Source organism: Aythya ferina, assembly GCF_964211825.1.
Source record: "Aythya ferina genome assembly, chromosome: 32".
In the NCBI taxonomy this organism is placed as follows: domain Eukaryota; kingdom Metazoa; phylum Chordata; class Aves; order Anseriformes; family Anatidae; genus Aythya; species Aythya ferina.
In genome coordinates, this window is record NC_140329.1 from 918780 (window position 1) to 930989 (window position 12210).

At 50.7% G+C, this 12210-nt stretch overlaps 1 protein-coding gene and 1 long non-coding RNA gene across 2 annotated transcripts in view; one reads left to right on the plus strand and one right to left on the minus strand.

The window, feature by feature from the left end:
* LOC311425575 overlaps positions 1–12210 on the plus strand; it is a 329601-nt gene that overhangs the window by 11330 nt on the left and 306061 nt on the right. The window lies entirely within an intron of this gene.
* LOC311425591 (olfactory receptor 14A16-like) lies at positions 4295–6883 on the minus strand (the record flags this gene model as incomplete). The annotated part of the gene is made up of 2 exons (XM_084501532.1): positions 4295–4392; positions 5956–6883. 2 exons carry the CDS (start codon positions 6881–6883, stop codon positions 4295–4297), a joined length of 1026 nt encoding a protein of 341 aa, XP_084357658.1.

Consider the following 12210-nt stretch of genomic DNA (forward strand, 5'->3'; position numbering starts at 1 on the left):
GGGCATCTACCTGGCTGCCCTCCTGGGCAACGGCCTCATCCTCACCACCGTAGCCTGCGACCACCGCCTCCACTCCCCAATGTACTTCTTCCTCCTCAACCTCTCCGTGATTGACCTGGGCTGCATCTCCACCACTGTCCCCAAAGCCATGGCCAATTCCCTCTGGGACACCAGGGCCATTTCCTATGAAGGATGTGCTGCACAGGTCTTTCTGTTTGTCTTCTTGATATCAGCAGAGTATTTTATTCTCACTGTCATGTCCTATGACCGCTACGTTGCCATCTGCAAGCCCCTGCACTATGGGAGCTTCCTGGACAGCAGAGCTTGTGCCCAGATGGCAGCAGCTGCCTGGGGCAGTGGGGTTCTCAATGCTCTGCTGCACACTGCCAATACATTTTCCCTGCCCCTCTGCCAAGGTAATGCTGTGGACCAGTTCTGTGAAATCCCCCAGATCCTCAAGCTCTCCTGCTCACACTCCTACCTCCGGGAAATTGAGCTTCTCACATTTAGTGGTTTTCTCTTTTGGGGGTGTTTTGTTTTCATTCTTTTCTCCTATGTACAGATCTTCAGGGCTGTGCTGAGGATGCCCTCCGAGCAGGGATGGCACAAACTCTTCTCCACATGCCTCCCTCACCTGGCTGTGGTGTTTCTGTTTCTCAGCACAGGCATGTTTGCCTATCTGAAGCCCCCTTCCATCTCCTCCCCATCCCTGAACCTGGAGATGGCTTTCCTGTACTCGGTGATGCCCCCAGTAATGAACAGCATTAGAAACCAGGAGCTCAAGAATGCCATTAGGAAAGTGATGTCATGGATGTTTTTCAAGATATGCTGAGGAAACTCATCGTGCCTTTCTGCAGCTATAAACTGCTTCTTTCCTTCTTCAGATGAATTACAGTGTATGTAAAGACATGGAAAGCCTGTCTTAATTTCTGGAGGGATTTGTTTGGTTTTGTTTTTTATTTCCCCATGTGATAATGTTTTCCACAAAGAAATGCTGTTTTTAATCCTGTTGTACTCAATTACCAACATGTAAGAGAATCATGAAAAGGACCCTAAAGGTCATGTAATTTCAGCCCCTCTGTTCTGGGCAGGGTTGCCAAGCACTAAAGCAGGCTGCGCGGAGCCGCATGCGGAGCCGCATCCAGCCTGATGGATATTTTGTGTGACCCTGAGGCTTTGCATAAATAAGGAGCCAGAGTCTTTGTGTATTTAAACAAAATATTGCTCTTTACAGATACCTTAAAGGAGGCTGTAGAGAGGTGGGGGTTGGCCTGTTCTCCCACGTGCCTGGTGACAGGACGAGGGGGAATGGGCTTAAGTTGAGCCAGGGGAGTTTTAGGTTAGATGTTAGGAAGAACTTCTTTACAGAAAGGGTTGTGAGGCATTGGAACAGGCTGCCCAGGGAAGTGGTGGAGTCACCATCCCTGGAAGTCTTCAAAAGACGCTTAGATGTAGAGCTTAGGGATATGGTTTAGTGGGGACTGTTAGCGTTAGGTTGGAGGTTGGACTCGATGACCTTGAGGTCTCTTCCAACCTAGAAAATTCTGTGATTCTGTGATTCTGTGAAAATAAATGAAACCAAAACAACTTCTTTGTCTGAGACCCACTCTCAGCTGATCAGGAAGTAATAGGAATAGCAAACACCTTTCTGGCTGTAGCAGCTCAGGGCATGCTGCCCTGGCCCTGGGGCAGTAGGAGATGCTTGAGGACCTCCAGGGATGGCACGGAGGGGTGGCAAGCCTCTGAGGATCTCCTGCAGAAGAGAGCAGGGGGCACAGCAGGGGACATTGACCTCTGTACGCTTGTGCCATGGATGTCCGCATCTGTGGGGCTGAGCCCTCTGTGCCTCAGGAGCTGCTGTGGCCTTCAGAGGGGCTGGGGCTGTGGTGTCAGTGCCCAGAGCCCTGCAGCAACTTACAGTGGGCACTGCAGTGGGGCTAGTGCCACTGGACTGGGCAAAAGGCAGGGAGGTGAGCAGAGGGCAGGGAGGACAAGAGCTGGCACTCAGGACCTGTGTCAGGGGAATGGCCAGCCGTACTATCTTGGTCCTGGCCCATAGCCCTGCAGACCTGGAGCCAGGCTGTTTGCAGATGCCCCCATGGGATGTGGCTGGGTCAGGGCAGAGCTGTGGGCTCGAGGAGGCTGCAAAGGAAGGAGGGCCTTGGCAGGAAGGGACCCTGAGGATGCCATTTGGATTATAATGGGGGGAGCTTGACGAAGCCCTGAATGTGCACTGCCATTTGCAGTGCCTTGGCAGCACGGCTGTGGGACCATGTGTGGGGCAGTGGGGCTGGGACACTTCAGGGACAGGGCACTAAGAGGGGCCATGAAGGAACTTCCAGGGGGTGACAGCAAGGACAGGCTCCGAATCAGAAATTTATGGCAGAGATGGAGGTATGGTTTTAGCAAGGGCAGAGCTCACCTGGAAGTGATGTTATCAAGAAAAGTCAAGAGCAAAGAGAAGAGTTTCTGCTGGAGCTAAGGCTCAGATTTCTCACCCAGCTCACCCAGGGCTCGTCCTGAGCAAGGCGGCCATGAGCCCTGCCTGCCCTCCTGCCTGCCCCACGCCGGCAGGTGGCTGTAGCAGAGGGGACCCCCAGCCAGCCCCTCGATGGGGCTCTGCCAGCCCCTTGCCCTCCCCTCTGCAGTGACGTCATTGCTGCCCAGGGATCTCTCTGATGCACGGGATGATATCACAGTGCCTGCCAGCCAGCCCTTCTGAGGGCCAATCAGGCTGCTGCAGTGGCAGTGACTTCACTCCAGCCCCCTCCCCACGGCCTGCCTCTCCCCTCTCCCCTGTCTGGACCCCGGGGACAGAAGTCGATGTTACGCAGTAGCTTTGCAGTGGTGGCCTCCGTGGTGGTTTTGCCAGGGAGGACATCTGCCCATGTGCCAAAAGGACCTACTACCACCAAGATGCATTTGGTGTTTCGAGCTGTCACTGGCAGAGGTCTTGCAAAGTCTTTCTGCAGTTGTGCCCAGGGACCTTCACTCCATTGGTCCTGGGCTGGGGCTTTTACTTCAGCTGAACCTGTGTCGGCTGTGGCACAAGCAAGACGCCTCTTACAGATGCTCTGCATCTTCCTTCATGGTAGGGCACCACTCCGTGTCCTCTCTGCTCACAGTGTTTGTCTTAGCTCACGGATGAACCAGATTTGATCTGCTTGAGTCTTCTGAGGCCCAATCCAGCGCCTACTGCCTGCTGCACCTACAGCACAGTAACTATTACTTTCCCTTAATATGCAGATTGACCTGATGGGTGTGTTCTTATTAATGCCTTTTAATTTCCCTAGTTGGAAGGGGAAATATTCCCAGACTGGAGCAAGATGCTGGGATCTGCCACAGCCACTCAAAGTCAACCACTTTTTCCAGTCTTCCAGCCTGATTTTTTTCACAATGACCCTGCACGAGTTTCTCATAGTCCCAATGTAATTTCAAATGTAGATCATCTTCAAGAATCCACTGGCAAGTGTGCCAGGAGGCATGGTGCCAGCCCACAGGAACCCCGGCCTCCCTCACAGAACCTACAGACTTGTCCAGGCTGTAGTCTGGAGTTCCCAGGCTGCAATGACCCCTTTGAGATGGTTGTGAGTCGTGTTATTGACTTTCCATAGCTATGGTAGAAACTGAGCTGCTGTTCTGGCTTCTTTGAGCTTATTTTGTAAAACTTCTGTTTCTAGGACTTGTGTTTCTATGACTTCGAACTACAGCTGTTTGATTTGTAACCAGACACTATGTCTGTGGGCTCTAAGATGTTCATGGAATCATATCATAGAATCATAGAATGGCTTGGGTTGTAAGGAACCTTAAAGATCATCTAACTCCCACCCCCCTGCCACAGGCACGGATGCCACCCACTGGATCAGGTTGGCCAAGGCTCCTTCCAACTTGTCTTAAACACCTCCAGGAATGGGGCATCCACAACTTCTCTTGGCAACCTGTTCCAGTGCCTCACTACCCTTAGAAGGAAGAATTTCTTCCTAATGTCTAATCTAAATCTATCTTGTTTTAGTTTATGACCTTTCCCCCTTGTCCTATCATTATCTACTCGAGTAAAGAGTCTTTCTCCAACCTTTTTATAAGATCTCTTTAAGTATTGAAAGGCTGCAGTAGGGTCTGCCTGGAGCCTTCTCTAGACTCAATAACCCCACCTCTCTCAGCCTCTGTTCACAGGAGAGGTGCTCCAGCCCCCGATCACCTTTATGGTCCTTCTCTGGACTCACTCTAACAGGTCCACATCTTTCCTGTGCTGGGGCTCGCAGCAAAAGTAGGGCCCCATCTTCCTCTCCTCTGGTTACGACAGTTCTCTTAACTTGGGAATTTCCTCCTCCTCTACTTTCTGAATGTCCTTTGGTGCATTCAATACCTTCTCATCTGTTTCTCTAGGTGATCCTGTGAATCACATCAGGCAGACCACATGGTTCAAATGGCACAAGCTTCCTTCTTACTGCCTTTTCAGTTTTCCAGTTGTAATGAGTAATGCTTCCCAGGCTGCAGTGGTGGGACCTGCTACTTCAAATCAGCCGTTCCTGCAAGGGCATTTCCCTTGTTGAAGGACCCTCCTTAGGAGTTCTGTAACATACTTTTCCTCCCTAACAAATGTATTGGGTTTAGGTCAGAATGTTTTGGTAGTGGGGCAGGCTGCATGGGTGGCCTCTGTGAGAAGGGACCAGGAGCTGCACCAGGTGTGGAATAATTGCTGGAGGTGGCTTATTGAGACTAAAGAAGCTGCCCCAGTTCTGATCAGAACCAGTTCCTCGCTCTCAAAAAGGGATCCTCTGGCTTCTGGTCAAAGCTGACCCAATAAACAACGATGGTTGCACAGCTTTGATAACATTTTAAAGAAAGGATAAAGCATAAAATTGTTTGTGCAGCAACAGCTAGCAGAGGAGTGAGAAAATGTGAGGAACAGCCCTGCAGACAGCAAGGTCAGTGCAGAAGGAGGGCAGGAGGTGCCCCAGATGCCAGACTAGAAGTTTCCCTGCAGCCCATGGAGAGGCCCCTGGTGGAGCAGGCTGTCCCCCTGCAGCCCATGGGTCGCACATGGAGCAGATCTCCACACTTCAGCCCATGGAGGAGCCCCCGGTGGAGCAGGCGGATGTGGCCTGGAGGAGGCTGAGGCCCATGGAGAGGAGCCCACTCTGGAGCATTCCATTCCTGAAGCATTTCTCCCAGCTTGGTACTGATCCATGCTGAAGCAGTTCCTGAAGGACTGTGGGAAGCCCATGAAGGATCATTTTGGGAAGGATGGAATCCCATGGGAGGAATCCGTGGGAGGGCCTCCACCCTGGAGCAGGGCCAGAGAGTGACCGTGAAGGAGTGGTGGGGAAGAAATGTCACAAACTGATCACAGCCCCCATTCCCTCTTCCCCTGTGTCACTTGATGGGAGGAGGTAGAAGTGGATGGATGGGAGGGAAAGTATTTTTAGTTTATTTTCTCACTCCTCCAGATAATGCATTATTGTAATCTCCTTACATGCAATCTGTCTTGTCCATCACTGCAATTGTTGAGCAATCTCCCTGTCCTTAAATCAGCCCTGGAGCCCTTTTCCATTCTATATTTTTCCCCTCTTCCTCTGAGGATGAAGACTTAAAAGATCGGTGTGGTGGACTTCAGCTGCCTGTCAGCGTGAAACCACCACAATTTTCAGCCAAGTTATTGGCTCCACCTTTGAAAGAAGACTTGGGTTTAAAGGCAGTGCATTTAGGAGATCCTGTTATTACAAAGATGCTACGGGAGTGTCAGCACTTTTGTTGATGTAGACAAAACTTAACAGAGTAAACAAAGCACTTTAATTTCTTACAAGAAGTAGGATGAATAAAACTTTGTTTATGAGAAAGCTACTGATGTAAATGACACTAAAAATAAACATAGCAATAATAGTAATGTAAGAAGCACCAGGCCTGCAAGGGAATATTATGCAAATTCTTTGTGGAGAAGGAGAGAAAACTTACTATTAAGAAATTTTTCTGAAATCACTTTCCTAGCACAATCCCTGAGCTCCTGGTTCCTCAAGCTGTAGATAAAGGGGTTCAGTGTTGGAGGCATCACTGAGTACAGAACTGCCACCACCAGGTGCAGAGATTGGGAGAAGGTGGAGGGGGGCTTCAGGTAGGCAAACATGCCAGTGCCAGTAAAGAGGGAGACCACGGCCAGGTGAGGAAGGCACGTAGAAAAGGCTTTGTGCTGGCCCTGCTCAGAGGGCATCCTCAGCACAGCCCTGAAGATCTGCACATAGGAAACCACAATGAAAACAAAACAACCAAATGCTAAAGTGACGCCACCCACAAGGAGACCAACTTCCCTGATGTATGATTTTGAGCAGGAAAGCTTGAGAATCTGGGGAAGTTCACAGAAGAACTGGTTCACAGCATTGCCATGGCAGAGGGGCAGGGCAAATGTATTGGCAGTGTGCAGCAAAGCAGTGAGAATCCCACTGCCCCAGGCAGCTGCTGCCATCTGGGCACAAGCTCTGCTGCTCAGGAGGGTCCCGTAGTGCAGGGGCTTGCAGATGGCAATGTAGCGGTCATAGGACATAACTGTGAGGAGATAAAACTCTGCTGATATCAAGAAGAGCAAGAAAAAGAACTGTGCAGCACATCCTGAATAGGAGATGGCCTTGTTGTCCCATAGGGAATTGGCCATGGCTTTGGGGACAGTGGTGGAGATGCAGCCCAGGTCAATCACGGAGAGGTTGAGGAGGAAGAAGTACATTGGGGTGTGGAGGCGGTGGTCGCAGGCTACGGCGGTGAGGATGAGGCCGTTGCCCAGGAGGGAAGCCAGGTAGATGCCCAGGAAGAGCGCGAAGTGCAGGAGCTGCAGCTCCCGCGTGTCTGTGAATGGCAGGAGGAGGAACTCGGTGATGGAGCTTCTGTTGGACATTTGACGTCTCTGTGCATAGAGACCTGCCAAAGAGGAAAATGTAGTGACAAATAGGGACAGTCTTCTCTGAGAAAAACCTGCTACACTTCTCATTAAGTGACTTTCTGCTACCTGAGACCTTTCTGCTGCTCCCTTGTTTGAGCTCTGATTGGTGTAGAATAAATTTTCACTGGGAGCACAGCATTCTGCTGTGGGCTCTGCCTGCCCTACAGTTCTAGCGATATAAGAACCGTGAGTGATCTCTGATTAAATCTAACTCTCACGTATGTTGACTTCACAGCATAACCACTGTCAACACTCTTGACAGCCAAATGGCATTTGTGGTTTGCTTTGTTCCAACTTCCTGTATTACTCTTAGGAGATTTTATTGAGGGAAGTAAACCCTGGCATTTGTAAGGTATTCCAGTTGAGATTTTGTAAGTGCCAGGAGGCAAAGTGACTGCCCTTAGTGCAGTGCAGACAGCCAGTCTGTCTATCTTCCCTGGTCTCAGCCAGAGTCCACTTGGGCTCAGTCCAGTGGCCCCCATAGAGCCACTCAATTATTGTAGCCTCAGAAACTCCCTGGAAGGAGATCCAGCTTAATTCTGCCGCATACGCTGCATTGCACCAAGCCCCACAGGTTAGAAGAGGGTTTGGGCATATTCCTCCTACAGGCACATCTATATGGTGGGTCCTGGAGGGTCAGTGCTTGAGCTGCAGCTGAACACCCCATCTACAGGAAGCCATAAAGCTCCATGGAGATGGGAGAGCATAAAGAACAGCAGCAGAAGGTGCAGGAACAGAGAGAAATATGACAAGGCTTCTGCCAGGGACAGACAGACAGGAACTCAGGAGAGTGTGCTCTGCTGGAGTTCCTGCTGCTGAGTTTATAAGGCACATCCTGAATCTGTCGGGCTTGAGGGTGGACTGTGAGGTGCCAGACTATTCTGTTAATGCTCTCTTGATAATTCCTTCCTGCAGCTGTCCCTGCCTGCAGCTGGGTCTCTGTCCCCACACCTCCTGCCTGCAGCTCACAGCCCCCATTCCACCCACTGGGTGCTCAGCTCTGCCCTGCAGACACCTCCTGGCAGCAGGGCTCTGCCCAGGGGCAGCTCGCTGGGGGCACATCCTAGAGCCCAGCTCACACAGACACTGCTGACACTGCACAGGTGGTAATGGAGCTTACTATGAGCAGTAAAGGGACTTGTTACAGTTCTCGGAATGCTCCTCGTGAAGGCTTAGGAGTCTTAGTATCTTCTTAGAAAAAAAAAAAAAAAAAGCCTCTATTTTCAATTCCACAAGGATGAAGAAGAGAAAACTGAAAGCAGAGACTAAAGAAATATGAGAGTGAAGTTCCCTTTGAAATTGCCTTGGTGTGCTGTGGATCTGTGAGCAGGCTGCCCCAGGCAGCAGCCTCCCACCAGCAGCAGGACCCTGCCCTGCCAGGGGGGCTCCTTCCACACACAGCTTCTCCCCGCAGTGCCCTGGGCAGCTCCCCGGGCAGGCTGAGTGCTGAGCCTGGCAGGCGGCAGAGGCCCTGCCCCGGCACACAGCCCCTGATGCAGCAGGAACCCTGCTCTGCACCACAGCCCTGGACACCCCTGCCTGCACCCCCGGCTTCTCCTGCCTCCGGGAACTGCGGCTGCATTGCCCTCCAGCCAGAGACTTACCGGCTGCAGGGCTGGGAAGTCTTCTCCCGCAGTGAGCTCTGGGCATCCTGCCACTTCTGCCTGCCTTTAAGCACTGTCTCTGCAGGCAGTGCCCCCAGCCCTGCTGCGCTGTGCACAGGAGCTGCTCCTGGGCAGAGCTGTCTCTCTGCAGCACTGCCCACTTGCCAGGAGCTCCCCTTGGGCCCAGAAGCCCAGCCCAGCTCAGCAGCACAGCACCCGACCATGGCATTGATTGCTCTGTGCCATTGGGCTCCCTCCAGGTGTCCCCAAGGCCTCAGGGCTGACAGCTCCTGAGGGCAGCAGGGTCTCTTCTGGGGTGTCGTGTTTGGAGCAGACTGAAGTCATCAGCGACTGCTCCTAGCTGAACATGGGAGAGACTGATGTTAGAAGTGTGATTTGTGCTATTGATGTGCAGTTGTCAAACATGACGTTGTGGTTTATCCTAGCCGTCAACTCAGCACCACACAGCTGTTAGCTCACTGCCCCTGCAGCTCCAAAACTGTAAAGCTCATGGGTTGAGATGAAGACAGTTTAAAAGGACAGAAAAGGAATAGATCAACAATAATAATAACAGCAGCAATAACAACAATAATAGTTAATTGTACAAAGCAAGTCATACACAATACAATTGCTCACCACCCAATGACTGATGCCCATCATCCCATCCCTGAGCTGTAGTCCCCTTGACCCTGGCCAGCCTGCATGGGGATCAAATGTTGCGGTCCCTTGACATTTGTTTTAGGGTAAAATCAGCTTTCAGAAGGATTTGGATTATTTCCTTCCCTTTCTCAAATACTTCTGCTCTGTTGCCCCACATGATGATGTCACCAAGGTACTGCAGGTGTTCAGGAGCTTCCCCCATTGCAGGGCAGTCTGGGTCAGTCCATGGTAAATGGTAGGGCCAATTGCTTTGTCAATCACCCCTTCCCTAGAGGGGGATCCCAGCTGCTTGGCTTCTCTGCCCTCTAATTCCAGGCTAGTGGCCCTGTTCTCCCAGCACTGGAGCAGCCAAATGACAATGTGCTCATCTAGATGATGACTGACATTTTTTCACAAATCTGGGATAGGGGTCTTGTGGTTACTGATACTGTTCTGATCTCTTCCTCTTTGCCCTCCTTCTTCCTTGATGGCCCAACTTTGTTGAAGCATCCCTTGTCTTCCCTTGTCTTCTTCCTCCTTTCTTGTCTGCATAGGAGTTTCTTTCCTTTCAAAAAAAAAAAAAAAAAAGAAAGTTTTTTTTCATCCATTTTTTTTCTCTTGCATATAGGTGTAACCAATAGTGGCACAGGTTGGTTCTCTGGCCCAGCCATGGGGCCCATCAGAGGATCAGAGGGGCTGGAGTGGCTGCAGGGCCTGTCACAGGGGTTGGAGTGTCTGCAGGGCCCATCGCAGGAGTTGCTGTGGCTGCAGGGCCTTTCGGAGGAATTGGAGTGGCAGCAGGGACTGTCACACAGGGTGGAGTTGCGGGAGGGCCTGTCACTGGACTTGGAGTAACATTGGCTGTGTCTTCTATACATAGGAAAAGCCCCAGCTCTTTGCAGCGATTTGTATCTTTTCAGAAATCACCTTTTTCATGCATTTCACCATTTTTTTTAGGATTCTGCACTTGCTCAGGGGTGAAGTTCCAAAGCATTGGATGTGCTCACTGCTCTAGGTGCCTGCTAGTATCCTCCCATACTCCTAGCCTCTACTAAATCTCCTGCCTTGGGGCAGACTTCTGGATGGCACTCTCAAATACTTGTTTAACCTTAAACAAAAGATGAAGCACATTCAGGAGACATCACAATAGGAACAGGCTGGTTTGACCATCCCCAGGATACTGAAAGCTTTGAAGCTATTGTAACTAGCCTGGAAGAGAAAGGGGAGGAGAAGGAGAAAGGGAGAGTGAAGAAGTTGTGAAAAGTGTCACCCCTTTGTCAGCTCCCTGTCCCTATCTACCAGCTCAGGGGCTGAGTACCAGGGGAACAACTGGTCTTGCTGCTAAAGACTGAGGCAAAGAAGGCATTAAATACCTCGGTCTTTTTCTCATCTATTGTCAAAATGTTTCCCTCCACATCCAAGTATGAAGATTCTCCTTAATCCTCCCCTTCTTGTGTATTTCTAAAAACATTTTTATTGTCTTTGATGGTAACAGCCAGACTGATCTCCAGTTAGGCTTTGGCCCTTCTATTTTTCTCCCTGCAAAGCCTTCCAAGATTTAAGACAAAGCTCCAAACAAAATGACAGAAGGCATGAGAAGGAAGCACAGAAAAGTTGGACTCTGGCAGCCTTCCATGCTCGAGCCCTCTGTGAGTCTGTGCTGCAACTCCATTCAACTAGTTACTCCTGTATTGTCCAAACTCTCCTGCAACTGCCAATGCTGCTATCTTGTGAGAGACAGCACAATCAGGGTGAGCCATCTGTCTATAGACATTAACAGCTGACACAGTGGAACATCTGTCCAGGGGAACCTGGAGAAACAGCAGGATTTTGCCTACAGAAACCTCTTGACATTTTGAAGGAGAAAAGCCTAGTCCTGCAACAGTAGAACCCCACACATCGGGGCAGAATGGGACCCTGCTGAGTGAGCTGTTCCCAGGAGGAAGAGGGCCTGGGCACCATGAGGGATGACATACGAGCAGTGGTGCCTGCTCACTAGGAACCAGGCCAGCTTCCTACAGAGCTGCCTTACAAGGAACACAGCCACCAAGAAAATCTGAGTCGTCTTTCTCAGCTCAGATCTGGTGTGACATGACACGGACAAGGGTCTACAGCCAGCAGGGAAAGAGGTGTACGTCTGGGAGTCCCTAGGATATCCTGGTCTGCAGAGGAACAAGGACTTAGCAAGGCTGAAAGTCCCAACAAGACCAAGATATTTATACATATGGCTATGGCTGTTGTCTCTGCCACTGAGGCCTATGAGGAGACAGCTCATCATTAGAGCACCACAGTCTCATTGCTGATATTTTGGAATTGCCTGATCCTGTGCTTTTAGGAGGCAGCGCTTAAGACTAACCAGCACTGATGGACGCCGATGCTTTCAAAAGCATTTTCCCAGGGGACCTTGCTAACTAGTTCCCCAGGCAGCCTGAAGTCTGCTCTCCCCATATCCAGGACTGAAGTTTTGGTGGCAGTTTTCCTCCTGTCACCAAAAATTTCAAACTCAACAACTTCATGGTCATTATGACCAAGATGGCCAACAATTGCCACATCTCCCACAAGACCCACTCTGTTCTCCAGCAACAGATCTAGGAGGGCACCTTTCCTAGTTGGCTCCCTTAGCACCTGAACCAAAAAGTTATCTTCAAGGTGCTTTAGGAACCTCCTGGACCTGCTTGTGTTGGCCATGTGGTAATCACAGTTGACGACTGGCAAGTTGAATTCCCCATAAGGACAAGGGCAACTGATCTTGAGGTATTTCTTAGCTCTTCAAAGAATAATTCATTGGTGTCATCATCCTGGCTGGGTGGTCTGAGTTACCACACTCAGCTCAGATCCAGAGTGACAGTCCATGCACACGGGTCTGCAGCCAGCAGGGAAAGAGGTGCAGGTCTGGGAGTCCTTAGGACAGTCAGGTGTGGAGAGGAGCAAGGGCTGTGGCAAGGCTGAAAGTCCCAGCAGGACCATGGTCTTCATGTCCATGGCTATGGCTGTTGTCTCTGCCACTGAGGCCTATGAGGAGACAGCTTATCGTTAAAG